This window comes from Syngnathoides biaculeatus, chromosome 14 (genome assembly GCF_019802595.1).
Source record: "Syngnathoides biaculeatus isolate LvHL_M chromosome 14, ASM1980259v1, whole genome shotgun sequence".
Classification (NCBI taxonomy): domain Eukaryota; kingdom Metazoa; phylum Chordata; class Actinopteri; order Syngnathiformes; family Syngnathidae; genus Syngnathoides; species Syngnathoides biaculeatus.
This window is the reverse complement of record NC_084653.1, coordinates 11,120,516-11,146,949: the sequence shown is the minus strand read 5'-3', so window position 1 is coordinate 11,146,949 and position 26,434 is coordinate 11,120,516. Positions and strand designations below refer to the sequence as shown.

Below are 26,434 nucleotides of genomic sequence, written 5' to 3'. Positions count from 1 at the left end.
TGCCAACATATAATGCGATGCGCCACAGACAGGCTAACAGAAATTAGCTTGGATGTTATGGTAGTTAGAATCATTTAAACAGCTGCTGTTCTAGCATCTTGGGAGCAGCAACACATACAGAGCATACATACAGCAACACTCAGAGACAGATATTCTCTCTACTTTGTGCAAATGACCGCGGTTACTTCAGTTGAGTTGAGGCTCATTTTTGTAACACAGATTTTTTTTGTCATTCCATTTCTTTCTTTTCCCTTTGGTCCTGTGATTCCTTCATACGTCAGAAGAACAGCAGTACACAAACATCTCTGGTTGTTCAACCCTCAAAAGAAATCACTCTCCTCACTTAACTTCACCAGGCATAAGTAGAAGTAACGACGAAAAGGACGACTTGGGCTCGGTGTTGTGCTCAGTTGTTTGTCTTAGTTTGTGGTGATGGATCACCCGTGGATGTCCTCCTGCCAGGCCCGCCTTTGTGGGTGCTGATCAATTAGGTCTTTGGGGGTGGGGTGGGGAATCAGTTACACATCAGGATCCCTAGGATGCTCCACAGAGGATTTAGGCCAATTTGAAACATTCAGTTAAAGTTATGTCATGCCACAGTGCGAGACATTTTTGCATGTATTCTGTGAATGCAACAGTAAAATTATTAAGAGATACTAAAAATGGAGTATGGATTCAATGGCCACATATTAGTTACATTTTTGCAAAACAGGTGCAAGAAAGCTACCACTCACTTTAATTCACACTGCAAGAGAGCTATTAGATCATATGTATATTATTGTTGAAACGGGTCTACGTTAAACAACTCCTATAGTATATTCAATACTCATAATTATTCAACCCCCATTTCAAATGCAATTTATTTTTAAAAGGACAAATAAAGCAATGAAATAAGAACAATTTAAATAGCTCATAACTATTACCGTATTTTCCGCACTATAAGGCGGACCTAAAAGCCTTTAATTTTCTCAAAAACTGATGGTGCGCTTTATAATCCGACGCGCCTTATTTATATGGATCACTATCACTAGTCTTTAGTGCAGCTTCATCTAATGGAGTCTTAATGTAACCCCAGCCTCTACTGTAGCATCTAATCTCTGCGCCTTATAATGCGGTGCGCCTTATATATGAAAAAAAGTTTTAGTATAGGCCATGCATTGAAGGTGCGCCTTATAATGCAGTGAGCCTTATGGTGCGGAAAATACAGTACAAGAGGCTATTGTTTTTTTTCCATCTTTAATTAATTGCCCAGTTTTCTTTCATTAATCTTGATTTATCGAATTTAGTTCCCATTTGTTTGGTAAGTGGATGTCTCACCCGAGTTGCGCTTCTCTTTTGCTTGCAATAAACTAATACTTTGTCGATAAAATACCCTGCGACACATGAGCAGAGGTTTTGTGTCAGCCCCCACAAGAAGTAAATAAAAGTGCATTAAATGTCTTGATTTTTACATGATACATAATTTCAATCAACCTCCAAAGTAGTCGCAGTAACATTGACAGCCGTATTGGAAACACATCACCTTGATGATTCTACACCATTGGGCACATTGGCAAAAAAAAATAATAAAATAAAATAAAATCCAAGTTAGCGTTATTTAACCCCTGCATCGTGGAACTGAAATAAATTAGAGTTTTAGAACAGTAGTTTGTGTATAATTTTTTTTTGAAGAAGCAGGTGGGACAATATGGTTTATTGATAGTTTGACTATTAGGTCACTATTAGCTGAGCTGGAAGACTGACCTTTTGATAAGCAACAATTGCATCATGAGAAAGTTGGCAGGAGCACAGAGGATCCACTGCTTTATTGCATTATTTCCAGTAAAAGACAATCAAGTGCCAGTGATGGATAAGTGCACCTCTTTGAGGGATATTTTCCTCTGGTGTTGGGAAACAGCATGAATCGATATAGCGATTTTCTAATGAGCTTGGCCTGATTAGTTTAGGTGCTAGATGAAAATTTGATTACACACCGCAGGTGATGGATGTGCAGCTGACCTGCGGCGGCGCACACAGTGCGGCCCCATTGATCTGCACATTGTTAGATTGACAGGCTCGCACGGCAGCTGCTACAACAGCGGCTCACAAAGAAGCCACTGTTGAATATTAACCCTGTTATCTTTTTTCCAGAGGTCTGGCAGCCGGAGAGGACAATGGGCAAAGGGGCTACATGTTGACCTTTGTCATCGCTTACCTCCGGGTGGGTGACCATTCTTTTTTTTTTTTTTTTTTTTTTTTTAAACACGCTGGCTGAGCTGATGGACAGCTGGGCTGGGCTTCTGACAGAAGATAGTCTAGTGAGGAACACAAGGAGCCTGCAAAATGTGACCTCTAGGCTCTTGATTTGATGTGGTCATACTTATTGTCAGACATTTTCCCACCTCCCAGGTGTAAATTTTGAGTATTTACAACCCAAACCCTTTAAACCAATCCCCATGTAGCGTTTAAAGTCTAATCCACAATTGGAATACATTGTTAGTCTTTGAAAAATTAAAGGAGAGGGAAAGACAAGAGAGGGAAAAGAAGGATGGATAGTTGAGTGATAGATGGATAAATAGAAGAATAATGATAGATGAGTTGGTGGATGGGTGGATAGCTAGGGCACCAGTATGCCTCATATTTGCCATTAGGACAACAAAACCCACGAAAATGTATCTGCATGAATATTCAATGGCATCCTCCTTTTCTCTATTCCCAACCCACTACACATTTTAGTGAAGTGAAGTGAAGTTTAGTTGAAGCATATCTTTTATGCCCTACCTCAGTAGTGTATAATGTTGATGTTCTTCCCTGGACAGGACTTGGGGATGGACTACTATGTGATAGGGGAGTCCTTTGAGACCTCTGTGCCCTGGGACAGGTAAATAATGGTGGTGGGGATTTTTTTGCACGAAACGTCGCATTTAAATAGTCGGCACTGCTACTTCAATCAAGACATTCAATAAAGGGGGTCTTCCATTGCCAAAGTTGTTTTTATGCTAATACTCTAATGAGGTTGTCATTACATTAATATTTGGAGGAAAAAAAGTAATTGGCCTTCAATGTAAAACAGCGCTAAGATATCCTTCTTCTTGCTGCGTGACGTACTCTTACACAGCTGTGCAAACTAGTTCAGTGAGTGCCAATTGTAACCCCAAAGCCTTACGTTGGGATCTGCGAAAACCGAACACCCGCTGAACACAGTGGAAGTGCTAACCATGATTGTAAATAGTTTCTCGATGCCTATTGAGGTCTGATTTGTTCAGATTGCAAAATAGGGAAATCTCCAGAGGTTTGCTGAGATGTTTAATGATGTCCTACACAGGAGCAGAAGTCGGAGCAAATTGTTCCATTGTACTTCAACCCATGCGCTTAAACCAAACATGAGCCGCAGGTTTAAGTCTCAGCCGACTGCGGTGCGCTCCATTTCATCGTAGTTGCCTTTGTCGCCCCTCGTTGTGTAACACGCGTGACGGCAGAAACGGAGAAAGCAAGCAGCCGAGGCGAGCGCAGGATCTCGGCTCATTAGACAGTCCTCGCACGGCTGCATATGCTGGCGGCCATTTCCACACTACTGGGAACCTCCCTCACAGTGGTCTCCATGTTCAAATACACTTCCTCGTACCCCTTTTTGTAATATTCTTGTAGGGGCAAATGTAGTCCATACGTTTTATATCCCACAATGAAGAGAAATAACTCATTTTTCTTCACTTGCAGGGTTTTGGACATCTGCCGGAATGTCAAAGCTCGCATCGTTGGAGAGTGTAAAGACAAAGGAGTCCAGTTTCCTCCGTTATCCACATGCAGGTAGCATTTGCTGTGTGATTGTGTTGGATTGTATCGGCAGTTTATTATGTCCCAAAGTGCACTCCATGGAACAAAGAGTACAGAAGCTGTTTTTTGGGGAGCCACTGATGACTGACTATCAGTAACAATTTTGCTGGTGATCCAATGTTACTTTTGGATGAGACAGGTCTGGTGGCCACTTGAGTAGCATCTGCTTGAGAGAGCAGAGCCTCAGGTAGCATGAAAAAAAACAACAATCACGCTTTTTGTCTATCGCTTGAAAGTAGCTGTGGCTCTTCATCCAGGAAAGTTTACCAAGTCATGATCGGATAAACTCAGTTTGCCGGTGTTCTGTAAATGAGTTCAGAATTACATACTCACAGACACTGTTCAGAAATTGGCAGGCAAGAGATTTACTTGCATAATTGATAGGTGCAGAGGCACAACAGAGACCAAATAATGTACCCTTAAAGCAATATGTTATAAATTTTGACCATTATATAACTATTAATTCAAAAGAACAGCATCAAAAGTGATCACCTGTATCATTGCTATGGCAACCGTGGATTGTTGACTTTAAGGGTACAATAGTGGTGGACCATGCTGGACGCTTCATGTCACATTTTAGCACAGAGGTCTAAAAGTAAATGATGCTGCGTAACTGCTAGAGTAGCCATAAAGTCAAATGAATCCAAATATGATGTTCCTTTGTGCTTTTCTTTAAGTATACTAGTCAAGCCTTTTTAGATGTTTGGATGTAGCACATGGAGGCGGGGAGCCTTCACCAGAGTCTGACGGACAGACGGCCGCTCTATGCTCGTGGACAGATTAGGCCTCAGCCTGATTATGCCACAGCTATTCATTTCCCGACCACAGTCTGTCACATGATTGATTTGTCCATTTAACCTCTGGAGCAACCAGCGTGCCAGGAGATGGGCCATGTCAAATGAACAAGGGCTCTGCCCCCAGCGGGGACCGAGGCCGCAAGAGAAACTCTTAAGTGAGGGACTCGTCTTTACCCTCAAGTTTAGATGCTTTTTATTTAGAGGCACACACATAGGTAACATTGTTTAGTTTTCTTATTGAGACACTTCTCAGTATGTTGAGTAAATCAAAGGTGGCAACTCATTTTTGTCATGGCCCCTCAGAGGGCAACTATATGATGGAAAAACAAAATGTGTTGTCACCTCATTTTAATACTACTTATGTACAATCAACCCTGCTATTGAGAATTCTTGTATTTGTTAACAGATTTAATTTGAAATTGGAAGTCATGATTATTTAAATTATGGCATGTAAATAGTGACGGTTACAGCTTTTTCAGTTTTTGTCAAGAGATTTGGTGACAAAAAAATACTTGTCATACTCTATCTGTTAAAAGTGACAAAAATTGCAACTTGCAAATAAATGAAAACGGCAATCCCCAGACCTCAAACTAGGCCACATAAAGTGATGCAGTGTGCAGGGTATCCCTCCAGGGCCTTCAGATTCTCACCTGTGCCATAAATTGAACTGTTTTGTATTTGATAGGTGCGTGCTTATTTTTTTATAAGTGCATGATGAGATCTGAAACTGAGGTTTTTTGTTTTTGTTGATTACCATCAAGGGTATCGATATTGTTCATTCGTTCTTTAGTACTGGTCCTCCTTAGGATGGCAGATGAGCTGGAAGCCGGCCCAGCAGACTTTTTTTGCTGAGTGTTGGTACCCTCGACTGGTCGTCAACCAATCACGGGGCCCATATAGACAAGCATTCACATTTACAATGACTTTCTCAGGACAGTTCAGTCACTAATGTAGTCAGGGACACTGAACCTATTATATTATATATGGATATTTCTGGAATGGCGGAAGAAGCCTGGGTGCATGGAGAAAAACACTCACAACTGCTGGGAGAACTGTATACATGGGGCTATGCTGTGATTTAAACCTGTGACCTCTCGACTATGATATAGACGCTTTAACCACTTGGCGACCATCAGGAGATTAAAGATGGATTTAATCTGATCCGATCTAGATTTCCATTTGGTACCAATATAAATTTGACAGAAAATTCCACCAATCAAGCTCAGATGTATGACTCTCAATCTCTGTTGTATCTGCCACATCTCAGATAGACGATATGAATTCCATGGATTCGTTGCCATGGTTGAAGACATTCACTGACTGATTTTGCCGATGTTTAAATTCTCATGTTTTGGTTTTCAGGGTGACTCAAACATACGACGCTGGTGCCTGTGTCTACTTTTACTTTGCCTTCAACTACAGGGGCCTCTCTGATCCAGTGCACGTGTATGAACAAGTGGAAGTGCGTTTATTTTCTCCAACCGAAGTACAAATAGGCTCCTGTGTTGAGGATGGAATGAATGAAGTGTGATGTTTCATTTTTTCCTCAGCACGCTGCTAGAGAGGAGATCCTTGCCAACGGAGGGAGTTTATCGCATCACCATGGAGGTAGGAGCAGCTGACGTGGATTATTATTTGCATGGAATGTCGTAACTGGTGCATTATGTATGCTCAGCACACACACACACACAAGCCCCGAGATTCTCTGCGCACTTTAATGAGAGTCAGTACAAAAGATATTTAACGCCACTAAAAAAAAAAAAAAAATACAACTACAGTGTAAAGAGATTTTTATTGTGTTGATGTACTAATTTTTGTGATCATTAGTAGGTTCCTTACAAAACAACTGCTACTCTCCCTCAAAAGATTATCCATGGACCTTGTCTAAAATTGCCTTTATTAATATATTAAACAATAAATATACCACAAACTGTATCCTCAAATACTAGCATTTCATAATTATCTTGCAACCTAATTCGGCTTTATTCAGTTTGCTTTAAGAAAAACACAGTTTTTCAAAGTGAACTTTAATATACTTCCTTGACGCCAATTACTACTTTTGTTGTACCTTGAACTTTGGCACCATATTATTGCATTTAAGGGACTTTTAGAACAAGCACAGAATCTACAAACTGGCAGTGCCGCTGTCATTACCATTTAAGATGACCGACCTTCTTCGATTTCTTCTTCGACTGCTCTCTTTGTTGTTGTTAGTGTTTTTTGTCAGTCTGGATCCCCTATGGCACCATGCTGCCTCTCACAGGTCAGTCTTGGTACTGTGACAGATGTCTGTAGAGTCCTATTGTTCATTTTGAGTACCCACACACACTTGCCAATTTTTTTTCTTCCTTGTCTCAGAGTCTGTGGAGTCTCACATTGGTAAAAGTGTTAAAAAATGGTACATGTGTTCCCCACTGTAGGATAAGTCGACAGGTGTGTTTGAAACGCACATTTTGCACTGGTCTCCTTCATGCGTCCCAGCAGCTGCGACAGAGCCGTTTGTTCATTTCGTCGGCGACCAAATGAAACGTGAGCAGAGGAGGGCGGCCAAGCAACTCTGCTGGCCCCATCAGGGCTCAGCCAAACGCCCGCCTTATCTATATTGCCATCCGCCTGGCTGTTTTCATACATCACTTCAGGCTATTCATCACTCCTGTCAAAAACAGTATGCAGCGAATCAGCCGCGATATTAAATTGCAATTTTTTCCCCCCAAAGGCGGGGACTGGTTCGAAATTAAAAGATTGCTAATAAAAAGGAGGTGGCGGGGGCCGGCGTAGATGATGCCGCCGTTGTTGTCGCTTGAATGCTGACCTCCAAACGGTGGCCCGGCCACCCTGAGCTGCCTGGGGAGGTGACGGGAAGGAGGTATTGATGCGACTCCTGTGCGCGAGGCCCACTCTGTAATTGTGATTAATAACAGTGGGGCTCGCTATCTAGCCGCAGACAGACCGGTTTGTCTGGCTACAATCAGGCCTTGACAAATGGAACCACTTCTAGTGGGTTTTGTGTATCATAGCAAACAGATGTAGTCAAGGATGGCCAGGTTGGAGGGCACAGTGGGAAATACACTTTTTTTATGTCGAGCAATCCACCACTGTCTCGGCTGCGCAGGACACAATGCTAACATGTGCTAGTGAGTGACTTTACATAAAGTAGTCAAGAGCCTCTTTCACACACAGGTCTGGCAAAATCGCCAAACCACAGCTGTAAGATGAGCAAAAGGCATTTATCTTCCTTTTATTTGCATGCACCTGTAACTGGGTCACACACGACATAGCATCCCACAATCAGAAAATTAAATTAGATTAAGGTAGTGAAATGCCCTCACAAGCATACAAGGACAGTCATCGTCCTCAATACACTTTCACCTGTCTATCGAAGAGGACAAACCGTCAAACACACAAATACAAAATGAGAACACTCGCAAAGAGCTGCTGTAGGCCACAACTCACGCCGAGATGCTCACAATGAAAACTGGCCAACTTGTAATTCAGTTTACAACTGTACATTATTATTTATTAACCGTTAGATTGAAGTAGGCCACACTCTACTCGCAAACCTTGGCATTTCAACAAAGGACATTCGAGGCGCACAGAGGACAATAATCGCCGTTGTGGAGCGCGAGCAACATTGCTGCTAAGATGAATCCAAATCACCGCTACCCAATTTAGCACATTTCAAATGGAAGCTTTCAAAATGATGAGCGCTCTTCTGATCTGACATTATGTACTGAAGCAACAGATCCCAGCTGACATCAGCACATTTCATCACGTCTGCAGACTGGGACAGTGGTTTCAACACAGCACGATGGGAGAAGTGAAGATCCTCTGTGAATCTTCACACCCCTGTCTTGCTTTCCCTTAAAATCAGGTGCTGTCCCACCTCTGTCAGGGTTGTGATACTCCCCCTGAATGTAGAAACTGGCCTGGTCCACTGCCCCAATCCTGGTGTGTGCCATTTGTACGGTGTATTTTTCAAGTGCAGTTCAGTTTTATTTAACTTTTAAGGACAGTATAATACATTTGTGTTAAATCTTTATGTACATTTTAAATTTACCTGAAGTAAAATGCATTTTGGCGGCACAGTGACTCAGTTGGTAAAGTGTTGGCCTCACAGTTCTGAGGTCCCGAGTTCAGTCCTGGACCCGCCTGTGTGGAGTTTGCATGTTCTCCCCATTACTGTACGGTTTTCTCTGGGCACTCCAGTTTCCTTCCACATCCCAATATCATGCAACATTAAATGCACACTCTAAATTGCCCCGAGGTGTGATTGTGAATGGGACTGTTGTCTGTCTTCATGTGCCTTGCGATTGGCCGGCAACCAGTTCAGGGTGTACCCCGCCTCCTGCCCGTTGACAGCTGGGATAGGCTCCAGCACTCCCTGCGACCCTTGTGAGGATAAGCGTTAAAAAAAAAAATGGTTGGATGGAAAATGCATTTTAATTAAAACATTAAGTGCATGGTTTTTTTTTGCTATATTCAAGCAGTGTTAAAACAGTGTTTAAACTGCATAATGTTACAGTAGCCTACAATAAACAAACAATTGAACACCTAAAGCCTACTACGTCAGTGTTTTTTATTATTGGTCATGATGGTGGTACTTGGAGTATTTTTAGAGGTGGTAATTGAGAAAAATGGACAGATAGATGAAATTCGCCTGTTTGAGGGGGTGTTTTTTTCCTGTATTGTTCAAGCAATAATTCCATTCATTCATATTCTATAGCGCTTCATTAGGTTTGTGGGTGACCCGGAGCCCGTTCCAGCTGACAGGCGGGGTCTGCTCGCCAGCCCATTGCAGGCCACAAATGGCCATGCGCGCTCACATTCGAATCTGCACATTTTGGGGGAATTTTGGAGGATGCCAGAGTATCTAGATAAAATGAATGCAACCATGGGGTGAGCATCCAAACGCCACACAAAATGAAAATGAACCACTGGCCTCCCGTGTTGCCAAATTTTTCCTTGAGCTCTGAACCAGCAACTCTGTGTGAAAATGGTGCATGTGTTGTCCCTGTGATTGACAGGTGATCAATCCAGGGTGTGCCCCGCCTCTCACTCTAAACTCATGTGGGATGGTCTCCAGACCCCTGTGACCCTGAACAGGATAAGCGTGATCGAAAATGGATGGGTGCTTGTAAAAGTCAGCGCTTCAAGTGGGTCACTGGTGCCGCAGCACTGTGTAGCCTCTGAGCATCTATCACCTGCACGCCACTCCATCTATCAATACTTTGGGCCGGGGGCAGTGACATTCACTCGCTCGACCTCCATTTATCGGCGAGCAGGCCTTCGTCTTCACCTTCACCACCGTGCTGCGTTCGCTAAAGACGGAGGCGATTCAGTCGCGCTCTACCTTTGCCGGGGTAGGAAGGCGCGCCACGGCGCCCGGCCGGCACCTCTCGCTCTGCCTGGCTCGCCTCAGCTGCGAGGCCGCCCGCCAGAGATTGATGGCGACGGCGGGCGAGAGAGAGAGCAAGCGCGACAAGATAGATGTGTAAATTATAACGCTGATGGAGGCAATGATGCAGTCCCGCCACCTTCTGTTTTCTCTCCTTCCCAGGAGGAGGCATGGAGGTGGAACCAAAAGGGAGGATGCGGTGGGGGTGGGGCGGGGCTGCACAACCACCATTTTTTTTTTTTTTTAAGTTACGGGGCAGCAGCTGATTGGTCCCTCTGTCACCATCTGGAGGTGCATGTGCTATCAGAGCCCCCTGGTGAACCCCCCCCCCCCCCTCCCCCCATCCTGTTTGCCCTCTTGTGTCAGGAGGCCCTCGCAGCCCAATCCCCATCTGGGTTCCTTGGCTTGACTCTCGTAACAAATATGTCGGCTTGTCCTAGCTACACAGGCATGGGCTATGCGCCCCTCCCCCCCATCTAATCTGCTGTGATTACACTGCTATTTTCAAGTATTTACACGGTGAGAAGCACCTGTTCTCAGCCTGATTCGTTCCCAAATAAGTGTTTCACTGGTCTCAAGTTGGCACGATTCCAAAAGTTAAAATTTACACCAAAAAAACACTTCAGACGTTGCGGGTGCTTTAATACAACTTTCACTGACTTTTATATAATTTTTCATTTTTGTAATGTGACTGAATGATTGAGGCTTGATTTAAGTGACACTTTTTTGGGGGTTGGGAGGACTTTCAAATGGCACAGTTATGGGAATAGAAGAACCGCATGACATCAAACATCTGCATATTGAATCAACAGAAAAAAATGAAAGCGCTTTGTCAGTGTGAATTTAAAAAAAAAAAAATCCCATACGTATTGGATTTGTGCCAATGTTAGTGCATCATAAAGGGGCAGAATGGATAGACCCCATTATTGCCAGCTTGACGTTATTAGATGCATGACATTTTTTTTGTATGAAGTCATATGAAATGTCGGTGTGAAATAACATGAATTTGAAAACGGCACATTGAACCTCACATACTCCCCGGGGAGGGAAGGGTGGAGCATTGTTTAGCCCCCACACCCCATTTCGGGTCAAAGCTCACAGACGGTGACCGCACCAAGCAAGCTCGCACTTCTCCCTCAGTGAATGAACGGATGGTTGTATGGAGGGAGAGAAAGATGGCAAGTGAGGGACAGAGGTATGGATGGAGGTTGTGAGTTGCGGGGTGTCATCTGGCTTGGGTGAGAGGAGCGAGCGAGGGTGGTCGGGTGGGGCCCTCCTCCTGTGGGAACACACACACACACTAATGAGTTTGATAGTCTGCTGAGCTCTATAAATCATGCCATGCAAAACATTTCTCCTGGCTGAATAAAAGCATTTATCACCCTCTGTTTATTCACTCACTCTCACAAGATTGATTGGCTCACAGCAGCCTGCCGAGCAATCAGCCGTGCCCATGCAGCCCCCCCTCCCCCACACACACGCGAAACATCACCACCTCTCCTCCTCTCACTCTTCTTCTTTCTCATCCGTCCATTCGTTTCTATTTTCTGCCTCCCCAGTGGGGAAGCTTCACAAGCGTGGCCCCCACAATATTGCAGTATTTTTGTGTGGAACATGTCGTTCCGTCTACATTTTTTTTTTTGCTACGTGCGAATACTCTCTCGTGTGGGGAAGGCGAGCTGCAGTCACCGATGCACTTTTCAGCTCTTAACTGAATGCCAGGAGAACAGTACAATAATGAAGCTGTACAAATTGCTCACATTTGTCAAATCATTACTTTTCAGGAAATTAAAAATGTGTAATTGCTCATGGCGACTCCCCTGAACCAAGAAAAAAACGTCTTTGATCACATCATCTTCTCAAAGTGTTATGCAAAGGTCTTCGACCTTAATCAGCTAAAACCATCCTCTTCTGCCTATAGAAGGACTAATATTAGTGCTAAGCTAAATAAAATTTGTATTTTCCATAACGTCCTCGCATGTCTGTCGCCCGAAAGCCTCACCTGGACGCTTAACACGCAGACGCTTTGACGTCACGCGCCACCACACTGGGCTCCGCCTCTTAAAGGCATATACATGCATGTACACGCCCATCCATTCATTCCTATTCTCCCCTGTGTCCACAGTGGGGAAACTTCGCAAGGAGTGGCTGAGGCAGACCATTTCCAGTGTGGGCATGGGCATGCTGCAGTCGGTCAAGGACTACGTGGACCCCGGGAATATCTTTGGCAACAGGAACCTCCTCTAACGCCGCACACACCTCCGTCTTTCACACAGGCAAAGAGATTCGCCAATTTGAAAGGGACTCTTTTGTGTTCCTTTTGACGCGTCACGTGGCGCCGTGCGCGTCCGCGATAGCGTGAAGTGATCGGGTGATGTGAAACGAACGAATGACGTCGGTGACGCTCGTCTCGTACCCAACATCAACATCAAGTTCACAACATCTCACTTGGATGGAAAGCCGTTAAAAGCGTTTATTGTTTATCCTTGATATCTTTGCAGACATTTGACAATTGATTCTATAGATTTGATTTCCAGCCGAATAAAATGGCTGTTGTACTAATAAAAATAAAAATGAAAAAAAAAAAAAAGCCCATTGAAAATCCAATTCAAGTCCCACTTTTGGCTGACTAGTACAACCCAACGGCAAAATGGTTTATCCTTGATGACCACTTTAAGGTCTATGTACCTGCAATGTACTTTGTCTTCACTCCTAATACAATTAAGCACACTGGTAGAATCACTGTCTCACTAGTAACATTTCCCACTACTGTATGACATTTCTGCACCCTAGTACGACAACTTTATGTTACTAGAGAGGCATAATTGTGCACTAGTTGACGTCTGTGCACTCCTTGTAGGAAGTGCTAGATGTTAAGAAGTAGAATTTTGTTTTACTAGTAATATAGTTCCTGTCGTCATCCTACTAGTGAGTACAACGTGCATGGTGGTACATTGACCCTATTTGCGGTGATATTTGCTTTTTAATGGCTGTCCATACAGGTGGTCATCTCGTTAGTGTTGCTGACGCTTTGTGCCTTTTCAAAAGCTTTTGTCTGCCACCCTGTCCAAATACTTTCCATGTATACTTCACAACATGATGTACTTGCATACGCACTCCTTTTCCTTTGTGATGCACCAATGACTTTGTGAATGTGTGTCACTCTGATTGAGTGTTGCCATTGCCATAACTATTTTTTGTTTGTTTGTCTTTGGACCGAATGAATTAACCCCCCTGCTTGGACCTTGACTTGACTCTCTGTTACTTTGTATATTTTTGTACCCCAAACTCCGAGAATGTGTTACTGACAGTTTGTTTATAACCAAGCAAACTTCACGTTTTGCTCACGTGCTACCAAAGACTCCAACACATGTAAACTCCTACAAACTGTTTTTGAATCTGCATTTGCAAACGTAAGAAGTCTGTTGAAGGTTTTTTTTTTTTTTTTTGGGTCGGAGAGGTTGCGGTTAATTTTGTTACTTTAAAATGACTCAGAATTTTCCTCTCTGTGCTACATAAACTGCATTTTCTCACCTTTTGAAAGCAGCTTTAAACCAGTTTTCTGACCAAAATGTTTGCCAAATAATTAGGCACCCATCCAATCTAAGACAAAGATGGTAATGCTCATTTGTTATTTCTACGAATGCACCGGTAATTACCAGGAGTACTTGGTACTCGTGAAAATACTCAAGACACTATACGGCGATACCACTCAGCCTCACTAATAATTTTTGTGTTGGACCTACATCAGCGTAAAAACAAACGATGAAAATCCAAAAGACGATTTCATGACATTTGCATTATCAAGTATCAGCGCATGTTTTTAAACTTAGGTGCTGTACTTGTACTGGGCCTGAAAAAAGTGCCTAGTTACTTGGCTGTCCAGTGGATTCGCTAAAGTTCTCAGTATGATGCAGTGCACTGTAAACTACTACCACGATGAGAAATAGTGAGCATGATTACTTTTATAACGGCCGCACTGTTTTATTTGGACGTGCAAGCGTACTTAATGTTGTGGCCTGTGGGTGTATAGTTTACGATGAACTTGCCTTTACCTCCCCTTAACTTCCTTGACTGATTACGTTTACAAAAAAAAAAACATTAAAAAATACTTTGCAAATGGTTGGATTGTTTTAGGAGTTACTGTCTGACGTGACTTTTTTTTTTTTTTAACTTGTTGACAATTATGTGTGCTTTTGACTATATTGTAAAATCCCCTTTTGTTAATCTCTCCGGGTAATAGAGTACAATAAAAAACATTGTTTTGTCACGGCCCTTTGTGCAATAAATGCAACTAAAACTGCCCTGTGGAGCATTTGTATCATTTTGTTTTATTTTTGTACTTGTGATTATTATGGCTGGTGTTCCCAGCGGGAGGCTGACAGCAGGCTTCGGCTGAGTGTGATCCAGGTCCTTCCTGACAGGTCTTCTTCCTTCCACCGCGCATCCTCATTTGGGAATCATTTTCCACCCACGCCGCCGCCTCCACACTGCCTACTTGACGTCACTGCCGCCAGCAGCCGTCAGTGATAGCGCGCCGCCTTGGACTTGTCACGCAGCTTTTATGCCGCTCGGTCCTAAGTCATGCATTTGTTTGGATGCATGGGGGCGGGGCGGGGTGGTCCCTTTTCCTGTTTGTGGGATGGATGGATTCATCTCCCTTTGTATGATAACAATAATAGGAAACGCTTCCATCTTCAGCAACGTTGTATGTAATGCATATGAAATCTATCCAAAAGTAAAGAAAATCCATTTGTAGTTTTAAGATGGGCTCTATGAAAGAATAGAATAATTTATTTTAGTATGAACTGAATAAAATGTGTATTTAATAAGAATATTAAAATTAAATACAATATATACATATTTAGTATGGATCCTGTTTAAAAATAAACATGTAAACATTTTCAATATCGAGTCTTTGAAAATAATGCACACACACTTCTTTAAAAATAGAATCCAAATCACCACAATCGATTCCAATGATTATTTCATTTTGTTACTATACATAGAATGCTTCATTTCATTGAGCTTCAGCGTGTTGTATAATTTTGTCCACACGAGGGCAGCATGCTACTGAAAGACGTTCAAGTCAATGAAGTCGAGACCAGGCCGTGTAGCAGCGTCATTTTTATTCCAAGTAAAGTACAGAAAGTCAGGAACATCTGCGTCATCATGCCGGGGCTTTTGCTTTCACCGAAATCCAAAAAAGACGAACAGAAGAAACACGTTACATCATGTAACTTACAAGTTCAAAAAAGACAAGATTAAGGAAGGGAGACTGATAGAAAAATAGAACGGTGATATTCATAATCAACCTCATGCAGTACAATTGAAGACATGCATTTGTGCGGAAGTCCGAGGTATTCGTTACAGCTCCACGGTTGCTACATCCTCAGCGTTGTCTTTCAGTGCAACACAGAAATCATTAAAAACATGCAACTTAAATGTTGTTCAATGAAAAGTACATTAAGAACCATGCCTGGCAAGGTGCACGAGGTCACATTAAAAAAAAAAAAAAACACTCGATAAAGTACAACTTAAGTCAAAAAAGTAAACCACTATGTAAGAATATTCATTCATCCATCCATTTTCTTCGCCGCTTATCCTCACGAGGGTCGCGGGAGTGCTGGAGCCTATCTCAGCTGCCATCAGGCAGGAGGCGGGGTATACCCCGAATTGGGCGCCAGCCAATCGCCGGGCAGATAGAAACAAACAACTATTCACACTTACAATCACACCTCGGGGCAATTTAGAGTGTCCAATTAATGTTGCGTGTTTTTGGGATGTGGGAGGAAACCGGAGAGAACATGCAAAATCCACATGGAACCGCCGTCCTCAGAATTGTAAGGCCAATGCTCACCGGTATTCGTATGAAAAGATTGACTTGTGACCCTATCGGCGCCACAGTACTACAACTAAGTGTCACTCAGTCAGAGTCACCCTTGAACTTGAAAAGCTCCAAGACAGTCTGAAGAGTTGGGGGGGGGGGGGGGCAGAAATTGGCCAAATGCCAGAGAAATAAATGCAACTTGAAGAATCATTCCGCATGATTAAATGGCTTATTTGAGCAGAAAGAAAAACAACCTCATCAAGGCACGTTTGTGTGTCTCTGTGCGTACGTGTGTGTTTGTGTGTGTGAATATTTCCACACGTTTATGTGCTAAGGTTGGATCCAGGCGTACACTTCCGTTACATCCACAAGTATTTGGAGGTTTTGTTTCCTCCTTCTATGATTTCGCCTTTTGTCACAGGGTACCTGAATGACACCAATTGCAATGTGATTAAAACTGTTCAGAATCATGAAAAAAATTGTATTAACTGTTCTTGTATTTCATCAGTTTCTTTGGTGATACGATCAAATAATTGAAAACAAACTTTGTGAACAGGATTTCTAATCATATCAAGCGGTCCAAATACCTTTTAAGCAATATTGAGATAATGTAACAAATTGTTCAAGTAATTGACGACCCACAGCCAAAAGGTTTATCAGTGGCGATATGAATATTTTTCAACCCTAAATATTTCAGGAAGTATCATTCCAAAGCTCTTTGCTTTCATTTCAAATTGTGCACACGTACGTGCTTATGTAGCAAACACTATCAATAATTTGCACATACCAATAAACATGGCTTTTCCCTGGCATACAACGATTGTACGTATTCGCTCAGGCGACGTGTACTGTATCTCTTCAACAAAAGTTCTGTGACGCCAATTTTTACTTTTCTCACATAGCACACTTTGGTGCCATCTTGTGGCATCTTAGGGTTTTACAGAAAGACTACAGAGCACAGCAAATAGGTGAGTTTTCTGTCGAGAGGTTATAATATATATCAATTTGTGAATAGCCAACTGGAAATGTGCAACGCGGGAGGAGGGGGTCACTCATCACAGTTTGTGCTATACAATATCAGTTGAGTCAGTTCAAGTGATTTTCTTTCGTACTAAACACTGTTTTTAATCATGATTATTTTCCATTACTTGCTGAAAAGCGCATCTATTTTGTTCTCTTTCTGTAACACAGTAAAGTGCCACAAGATGGCGGCAAAGCCTTGGCTAATCAGAAACTAGAATGACTGTTAGGATATTTTTGTTTGCCTCGTCTCAGTGACAAACTTTGCATGTCAAGGAGTTTAGCCTGGGTTGTTAGTAGAAGTGTGTAAGTACATATTTCTTTCTGTATAAAATCATCTTCAAACCAGTGTTGTATGACTTTGAAATGTTATTGGAGTGTTTTGGAATCATAGTTCATGGTATATTTACACTTTGAGATAATCATTTTAGCATCTAGTGCCCTCTTGGTACCAAGGAACTGTGTGAAAGTGAGTTTAGGAACTTAATTTGGACAAAACTAGTATTCGCTGCCATGTTGTGGCGTTTAAACCTTTTTAGGGACCATCAATTATGTATACATATAAATATAAAATGGACTTGTGGTGTATAATGGCAAATTGATTAAAAAAAAAAAATCCATCTCGGGTGCCATTTTCCATAGTGCCCATTTAAAAGGAGGCCATGCATTTTTCATGGGGAATCTTTCAAAGAAGGCACAGGAGGGGAAGAAGTAGAGCAAGCACGGCTGCTCCCTCAACACGTCATCCTTCTACAGCCACAGCACATTCCCGACTTTTGTGACAGCACTTGAACGCAACACGGCCCGTAGTAGCCTACATTATCTACACATTTACAGGCAACATCCGTCACGCAGGCGTCACTTCTCCACCGTGTTGCACAACGGCCGCACGACAGTCGTCAGCCGACACGCCGACGCCGCTCACCCTCAGCCACCCTGACAAAATTCGCACACCTCCTGGAGCTTTTCCGCTCGTCGCCGAGGAGCAAAAAGGTCCGAAGACCGCCGCCTTCCCGGCAAAAGTCGCAGGCTGTCAGAGGAAGTGAGATAGAAGGCGAGCTAACCCACTGATTTTGAGGCCGCGTCGCCCGCACTGCTGCTGCGGCAGGGCGAGCCGCCCGCCTTAGGCGAAGGGCACCCGACGGGGTCGGAGGGACTCGCCGGGGAGGAAACGCTGTGGTCGAGTTGCCGCTTGTCGTTCAGCTCCTCCCATTTCGACCTGTTGGCTTGGATCATGTCCAGCATCGGCTTCAGTTTGGGATTTAACTTGACCAGAGTCTGGAGACGGAGAGACAGAAGACAAAAGAATGACGGCGGACTCGATTAAATTCACCTGCGTTTCTATAGCGCTAGTTGGCTAGTTCAATGGACATTGTGCTACTCCTGGTGTGCATGCCTTCACATAGATACAGACATAGAGACATACATAACGGAGACTTTTACAACACATGCACTAATGCACGGATGCCAAACAAATTTTTGTCGCAGGCCACATTGTACTTATGCTTTCCATCAGAGGGCCATGATGACTGTAACACGATAAATATATTTTATCGCCTCATCATATTTACACACAAAATGTATGAACTAGTTTAGCAATCACTAATCAAGTGTAAAGGGTTTTTCAACTATTGTTCATGTTTGGTAACAAATGCTTGTAATATCATTTCTGATAGAGGACAATTCGAAATTTTGATCACAGAAGTTGACACACTACATTTGTCTTTGTGGGCTACATAAAATCATCTGGGGGGCCGGATCTAGTCCCCTGAGCCTTGAGTTTAACACCCGTGCACTAATATTAGTATTTTTTACAAACGATAAAGAATGTATCCCTGTGACTTTTATATTCCCTGTCTACGTGTGTTTATGTAGTGTTTGTGTTGAAGTATCTATATTTTTAGTGTGATAAGGTGAGGCTGATGCCACTTTTTAGCCTATCTATGGTCTTTGGCATTATTAGTGTGTGTGTGTGTGTGTGTGTGTGTGTGCGTGTGTGCGTGTGGCTGACTTGCTGTCCCCCTTCCATATTGCCCTGTCCTTTCTCTGCTCTGTGAGACAGTTGAGCCTCGACTCCAGGTTGTCATAGAAACAGGATAGCGAGCATCACCGGCATTATTAATATTATTTGAGTGTCCCAAACGCTGTCTAGACATTAATCACATATGTGTTGTCTGTGTGCATTTGAATGAGAACTGGGGAGTTAAAAAAAAAAAAAAAAAAAAAAGACTGGACAAAAATGTGAGAAGAGCGCCACTCATTCAGGAGTTACAGTCACAAATTGAGATGTCGCCTTAACTGCAGACAGATTAAAATGAGATTGCAAATGTTGCTTTTACATATTTAGCCTTTAGACACTGAAATGCTTTTCTCGGGTGTGTTGATGGTAGCGCCACTGTGTACGCGGTGCAAAGTAGAGCATCAGCACATTATTCGACCCATTATTCATCTGGATCCAGACGCTGTGCAGAGTCGACTGGATCCATTAACTCTGCTTCATAAGAAATGCGCTACATACACCTCCTCCTTTTAGGCGTGCAGATATGGATTGCGAGAGCACAAACACACATGTACAGAAATACACCGGCAAGAGTACATTATGTATGTCTTCATACATTTTTTTATCTTCATGACCATTGTGGGTGGAAAAAAACTTGATTGGTCGGTCAGAGCAAAAACCCGTGAGAGGCGATTTGGACCAGCGGAGACATCTGTGGCTATCTGTACATTCTTTCAAACTTTGTCCTTTTACAATTGCCTTTTCGTATCGTAATGATGGTTTCTCTCATTGTGATGAGATAGCGGTGTAATTAGATGGATTAAATAAGGCAAATCCGGATTAAAGACGGTGGCACTGAAGAGACAACAGGAAGCAGAACTTGAGGTAGCAGAAATGAAGATGTTGAGGTTCTCGCTGGGAGTGAGCAGGTTGGATAGGATTAGAAATGAGCTCATTCGAGGGACAGCCAAAGTTGGATGTTTTGGAGACAAGGGTCGAGAGAGCAGACTTCGATGGTTTGGACATGTTCAGAGGTGAGAGAGTGAGTATATTGGTGGAAGGGTGGTGAAGATGGAGCTGCCAGGCAAAAGAGCGAGAGGAAGACCAAAGAGAAGGTTTATGGATGTGGTGAGGGAAGACATGAGGGCAGTTGGGGTTAGAGAGGAAGATGCAGGAGATAGGCTATGATGGAAAAAGATGACACGCTGTGGCGACCCCTAACGGGACAAGCCGAAAGGAAAAGAAGAAGTCGGGCATGTCCAGAGTGAAGGCCCAGGTACAAAGCACACGACCCTAGACCGCGTTTCTCACCGTGGCGTGGTGTCACACTTGCTGATAGGAGGAGTGAGGGAAAAGCGCAGGACAGTTATGTAAAGAGAGGATTAATATTCCATGAAGCATCAAGACAGCAGCAGGAGAAAAGAGATCAGCAAGATCAAGAAAGACCTTCCAACCGCCGCCTCACATCTTCCGCTCTTCTCCCCTCCCAGAGTCTAATTGGCGGCGGCGTGATAGTGAGCTCCATATCTGCGTCTTCCTCAAACATTCAAACGCCCCCTCGCACGTAACCCGTCTACTTTGATGCTTTGCACACAATAAGCAGGATCCGTTCTTACTTCTGTCGCCTAATTGAATGAATGAGACTGAGGGACATGATTGGTGTTGCGTGACCGTGACGGTTGCTCATCTTCACTCTCGCTCCGCCGCCACCCGTTTTGTCGCCTACGCAGCGGGCGCACCGGTCACCGGGCCCGTCAACATCATTGGCTAGCGTGCCTTCTCTCACAGGCCACTCGCGTTCAGCTTCGGCGACTCATGGTTGCCTTCGCTCTCAACACTATGATATGGAAAGCCACATAGTTGTAGACAGTATTTACAGTATAGGAATCACTTTGAAGCCCTTGATATCCAGCTGCAGATCCATGTACAAGTGCGCTTTTGCTGCAGACCAGTAAGACATTTCAGTGCACTAGTAGAATAACTGTCATATTAGAAATGTTTTTTTTCCACTGATGGTGTCACATTTGGCATACTTGTACAAACCTAAGATGGCTATTAAAGATATTGAATACTGTAAATGCTCGCATAGCTTTCAAGCCGGGCCCATGTACTATTATAGTCTTTGTTCTCACTTGCAGGACAACCATGCTCAAACGGCACCATTTGAGCATTTATACAATATTAACCTCGTCACGGAGCAAGTAGGGCCTCCTCTAGTAAAACAACAAGGGTGCTCTAGCCCAGTGAATGTGTCTTACGAGGTAACTTTTTTACACTGCTAGCGCCCCTTTTGCACATCTAGTCAGAACGTCAGTCCTTTATCAACGATATTGAATACGCTCATTAACAGCTTTCCATAATCGGTCAAATAAATTCCTGACAGGATCAGTGCTGTAGATATTATTAGTATAGATATATACTATATAACTGCGTGTATCTATATATATCCATCCACCCATTTTCTGAGCCACGGGGAGTGCTGGAGCCTATCCCAGCTGTCAACGGGGAGGAGGCGGGGTACACCCTGAACTGGTTGCTAGCCAACCGCAGGGCACATTGAGACAAACAGACGCACTCACAATCACACCTAAGGGCAACGTTGCATGTTTTTGGAATGTGGGAGGAAACCAGAGTGCCCAGAGGAAACCCACGCAGGCACTTGGAGAACATGCAAACTCCACACAGGGAGGGCCGGGATTGAACCCAGGACCTCAGAACTGTGAGGCCAACGGTTTACCAACTGAGTCACTGTACTGCCCCTGATAGGATCAGTACTGTAGATATTATTAGTATAGATATATACTATATACATGTATCTATATATATCTGTCCATCCATTTTCTTCACCGCTTATCCTCATGAGGGCCATGGGGAGTGCTGGAGCCTTCCCCAGCTGTCAACGGGCAGGAGGCGGGGTCCATTCTGAGCTGGTTGCCAACCAATCGCAGGTCACATAGTATCACAGTATCTCTATAGATATAGCTATCATACTTTAATGCAGATTTTTTTCAATAACAGTCCCCTTCAGCATTTGAACATTTTAAAATGGAAAGAATAATTTCAAATCGGAATAACCTTTTTATAATATTTGAGAAATTGGGATATCTGGAATTCATGAAGCATAACAACCATGAAAATCTTTTTTTTCTGTTCATAAATGCGTAAATGTAATTTGACATCCTAATCAAAAACAAAAAATGTCAGTCGTAATTCAAACTACTACGACTCACGTTGAAAATTCATGGATAATATTTTTAGCACTGAATTTTTTGCATGCTTGTGTTTTTGCCTTTACCCATCCATCCATCCATCTATCCATTTTCTTAGCCGCTTATCCTCACAAGGGTCGCAGAGAGTGCTGGAGCATATCCCAGCTGTCAACGGGCAGAAGGCGGGGTACACCCTCAACTGGTCGTCAGCCAATCGCAGAGCACACCGAGACAGCCAACAGTCACAATAACAACCACACCTATGGGCAATACAGTGTCCATTTAATGTTGCATGTTTTTGGAATGTGGGACGAAACTGGACTGCCCGGAGAAAACCCACGCAGGCACGGCGACAAGATGCAATTTGCACACAGGTGGGGCCTGGGCCTGAAATCCAAACCTCAGAACTGTGAGGCCAATGTTTTCCAGCTGCGCAACCGTACTGCTTGCTTTTACACGCACACAAACATGCACACGCACGCACACACACACACACAAAATGTACTTTGCTAATGACCGATGCTGTTCATTTATGAACTATACATCTGGTGGTGGTTTAATACATTTGTTGTGTCCTGGAATTCATATACTGCAGTATTTAAACAAAAAACTGTAGGAGTTGTTGCATCTGTAGTTTATTATGAATTATAATGCAATTCAAGTGAGCTCCAGCCAGATGAGCTGTGAAGAAATTCAACGTTCGTCGTAAGCAATTTCTTTCATTGCAGTCGCATGCACACAAAGCAGCCGCTTGGCTGCTCGGCATTCAACCTTGGAGGGCTTTTTATTCAATGAGGAATGTGTTGCCAGGAGAACATCCCAAAAGGAAGTGGGCGGGGGCTTTGTTTTTTTTAACCTGTCCGGTTCAGCTGCACGGCTTTACAGAATGGTGGATCTGTATGGAACAGTTTTGCCGTGCGACAGGGGAGTTTGAAATACTTTCTCTGCTCATTTTTTATTCTGATTAAAAGGATGTTTATTGAAAATGCAGCCAAACAGAAAAAGGTTTTAGGGGACAAAGTGGACAAGGGGACTAGGAGTGAGAACCACAACACAACAATAGTGAGACTGTCTAGATATTTACAGTAAACACCAATAACATTACAACAGTTATTTGGAATGGGGGGAGGGAGCTACACCCATTGGGGACAAGCAATAACTAAGCAGATAATAGAGCCCAAGTAAAGTGCCTCTTGTGAGTAGGGTTGGGCATCAAGAATCAAGAACCAACTGAAACCGGAACCAATACCCCTGCCCCATTGGACCCACCCAAACATCGCAGCCCACAGCCCCGACGCCTCAAATCAAAGATTTGTTACGGTCGACTATAATTTAATGAATGTCGAGTCGAAGTTGATTATTCAATGATGACATTGATATTTTTTCCAGTGCAGAACAGCGGTTCTCAGCCTTTTTTTAATTATGAATTGTTTTCCCAACAAGACAAATTTCGATGGACCGCAATAGAAAGAAATAAAAGGTAATGATTAAAAATACAACACACAATCTCGTTTGATGCAGTTGTCTGAATGACTGTGAGTCCTGTGCACATTTCTCTTAAACCACTTACCGGTCCCATTTTGCATTTTCAAATTATTTCTGTTCAGTTGTTAGTTTGTATTTATAGCGAGAGAAGAGATGATTACCTCATAGAGCGGCGCACAAATTCCATCGATCCACTCCAATTGAAGCCCCGGCAGCTCGTCCTTTCTGTTTCGGTCAAAGATGGCCTGAAAGAGAAACAGAAGAGTGAGTTGTTCACTTCCAGTGCTGTCACAAGGACACAAGGAACAGTCCAAATTGTTTTACGGCAACAAATGTCTTAATTTCTCTTTTTTTTTTGGGTCACCTCTTTCCTCTGCAGCGCAGACACTGCACTTCAGAGATACAGTATCTACTACCACTCACTGCAGAAGTTAATATTTAATTTCCAACACCCACACATTAAAAAAGTACAAGGCTGACATAAAGAGCGCAGCAGGGAGGGGTGCCGTATTAGAGACGAAGCAATATGGCCTGGCGTGATTAGTCATTATGCTTAATTGCACATGAAAACCTGCTGAGAAACGTCTGTGTAGATTCTCAATCCTTGAAAAAGGTTTACGGTACTATAGAGGGCTGGCTGGCCTTCAAAGCGTCGGAAGCAAACAATCAGCGGCTGGATTCATACGGCATCTGTAGCTCAGACTGAAACAATTACAAAAAGCCATGCCACAGTTCTCAAGACAAGTATTTCATGTTGGGGAAAATGAGACGCACACGCCAGAGAAGGGACAAGCCAGAGCAGCTCTTTAGGGACTCGATGCCTTTGTCGAGGATACCAAAGCTGACACTTTCTTTTTTGTTTTATTTGTTAGATGTCCAAAACCTTAAATCTCTCTTTGAGTGATTCAAAGGAGTGAAATAAACTACATTGAATTCAATTCAAGAGATTGCAATGATGTCTCCCTTGAGATAAGGATGCTCTGAAATCTTTGTCTTGTAATACGAGGAAAACTCGAGATATGAGTGCGCTCCAGAACCCATCCATCCATCCATTTTCTCCGCCACTTATCCTCACGAGGGTCGCGGGGAGTGCTGGAGCCTATCCCAAGTGTCAAGGGGCGGGAGGCGGGGTACACTCTGAACTGGTTGCCAGCCAATCACAGGGCACATAGAGACAAACAGCCGCACTCATAATCATACCTGTGGGCAATTTGAGTGTCCAATTCTTGTTGCATGTTTTTGGGACATGGGAGGAAACCGGAGTGCCCGGAGGAACCCCACGCAGGCACGTCGAGAACATGCAAGCTCCACACAAGCGGGTCTGGGATTGAACACAAGACTTCAGAACTGTGAGGCCAACGCTTTACCAGCTGCGGCACCGTGCCGCCCACTCCAGAACCCTTTTGCTAAATGGGGGGGAGAACATTTTACCACATCCATCCATCTTCAGTTCACATTGGTTTCGTTGCAGGAAAAGAACAAAATTTTGTTTGTGGCAGTAATGTGCCATGAAGATGGTTTGCTAACTGCCAGTAAACACCACAGAAGAAGAAGAACAAGGAAGGAAAATGCATTAGGTATGTGTGTGTTTCTTTCGGCTTGTCCCTTTCGGGGTCGCCACAGCGTATCATCTCAGATGAACGCATATATATGTTTGGCACAATTTTTAATTGAGTATTGCGTCTCAGATGGACTTTCTGACACCAAATTCCACTGGCAACAAAACAGAATAAACCCTGAAGTCACAATGTGAAAAGGCTGTAAGATTGAAAGCTGACGCGCAGCACAATACTTTTGTAAAATGGTTTTATTTCTGTGAGTGTACTGGTCATGGGTGTTCAGATTTTCTCATTGACTCACTGAGGGTATGAGCTTCAGTTCTGATCGCTCTCTGTCACCTTGCTCAAAGAACTCACTGGTCACTAACTCAGCCACCTGGAAGGAGGATAGGATGACGATGCGTCAAACGCATTCTGACATCTGGATCAAACAGGTGACCCCGAATCGCTCACCTTGCGGGATATTTCCCAAGGCTTGGTCACAGCGCCGAGATCACATGCCGTCATCATCATGGATCTGAGAGGGAAAATGATGATCTGGGTCATTTTCGATTTTTAGTACAGGGAGAATTTTTTTTTTCCACCCAGAGACTGACCTGCACATGTCTCTGTGGGCCTTCACGTTCCAATTGTACTCCCCTTTGCTGACTAGTTCAAAGAAAGTGTTTCTGTTCCTGAGAGGGAGAAGTAACAGGTGTAAGGCGCATAGGGTCCACTAGGGGGCGTTGTGAACCAAAATGAGCCTGAACTGGGTGAAAACTCGGTCAGTGTAATCTACAGTATTGAATGGTCGCTCCTGCACAGCCGGCAGGCCTACGTCTGGAGATGGAGAACATACTCAAAGTAAAGTGTGAGGTCGGTGGCCAAGATAGACTGTTTGAGGAGCTGCATGAGGTTGCTGTACTCGGCAGACGAGAGGTTGGAGAAGATGTTGTGACCCTGGGAAGATAGGCAACACAGTCTCAGTTGATAAATCATACAAGAGTCATTCACGTGGTGCCCGCAAAGCCTTCACATAAATTAATGTAGTTATAAGTTATCTGAGGGCAAATTTCCACAAAGGTTGAATCAAGGCAACTTGTTCTTGTTGGTCAAACAGTTCAACTGCCTTGATTCAAACTTTGCGCTGACCTGTATGACTGAGAATCGACACCAAAGGTATCAAACTGGTGGCCCGGGGCCCAGATCCGGCTCCCCCACATTATTTTATGTGGCCCGCGAAAGCAAATCAATATTGCTAAATTGTGCCCCGGTGCAATACCAATGAGATACCAATCCCTCTTTGAAAAGAAACATAATAGTTGAAAAACATGTTTTCATAGGCTTC

General features: G+C 43.5%; 2 protein-coding genes across 2 annotated transcripts in view; one reads left to right on the top strand and one right to left on the bottom strand.

Moving 5' to 3' along the window:
- Positions 1-14,309, top strand: part of agps (alkylglycerone phosphate synthase) — a 30,074-nt gene extending 15,765 nt beyond the window's left edge. The window contains exons 15-20 of the mRNA XM_061842201.1: positions 2,131-2,200; positions 2,799-2,860; positions 3,697-3,786; positions 5,973-6,072; positions 6,161-6,218; positions 12,131-14,309. Of these exons, the coding sequence (XP_061698185.1) occupies positions 2,131-2,200; positions 2,799-2,860; positions 3,697-3,786; positions 5,973-6,072; positions 6,161-6,218; positions 12,131-12,252 (502 nt within the window). The 3' untranslated portion in view covers positions 12,253-14,309. The remainder of the gene's footprint in view (positions 1-2,130; positions 2,201-2,798; positions 2,861-3,696; positions 3,787-5,972; positions 6,073-6,160; positions 6,219-12,130) is intronic.
- Positions 14,310-15,193: 884 nt separating this feature from the next.
- The window catches only part of pde11a (phosphodiesterase 11a), a 47,906-nt gene continuing 36,665 nt past the window's right edge, over positions 15,194-26,434 (bottom strand). Inside the window, exons 15-20 of the mRNA XM_061841465.1 lie at positions 25,946-26,046; positions 25,704-25,781; positions 25,561-25,624; positions 25,409-25,483; positions 23,710-23,793; positions 15,194-18,133 (exon numbers count right to left, since the gene is read on the bottom strand). Coding sequence (XP_061697449.1) covers positions 17,915-18,133; positions 23,710-23,793; positions 25,409-25,483; positions 25,561-25,624; positions 25,704-25,781; positions 25,946-26,046 — 621 coding nt within the window. The 3' untranslated portion in view covers positions 15,194-17,914. The remainder of the gene's footprint in view (positions 18,134-23,709; positions 23,794-25,408; positions 25,484-25,560; positions 25,625-25,703; positions 25,782-25,945; positions 26,047-26,434) is intronic.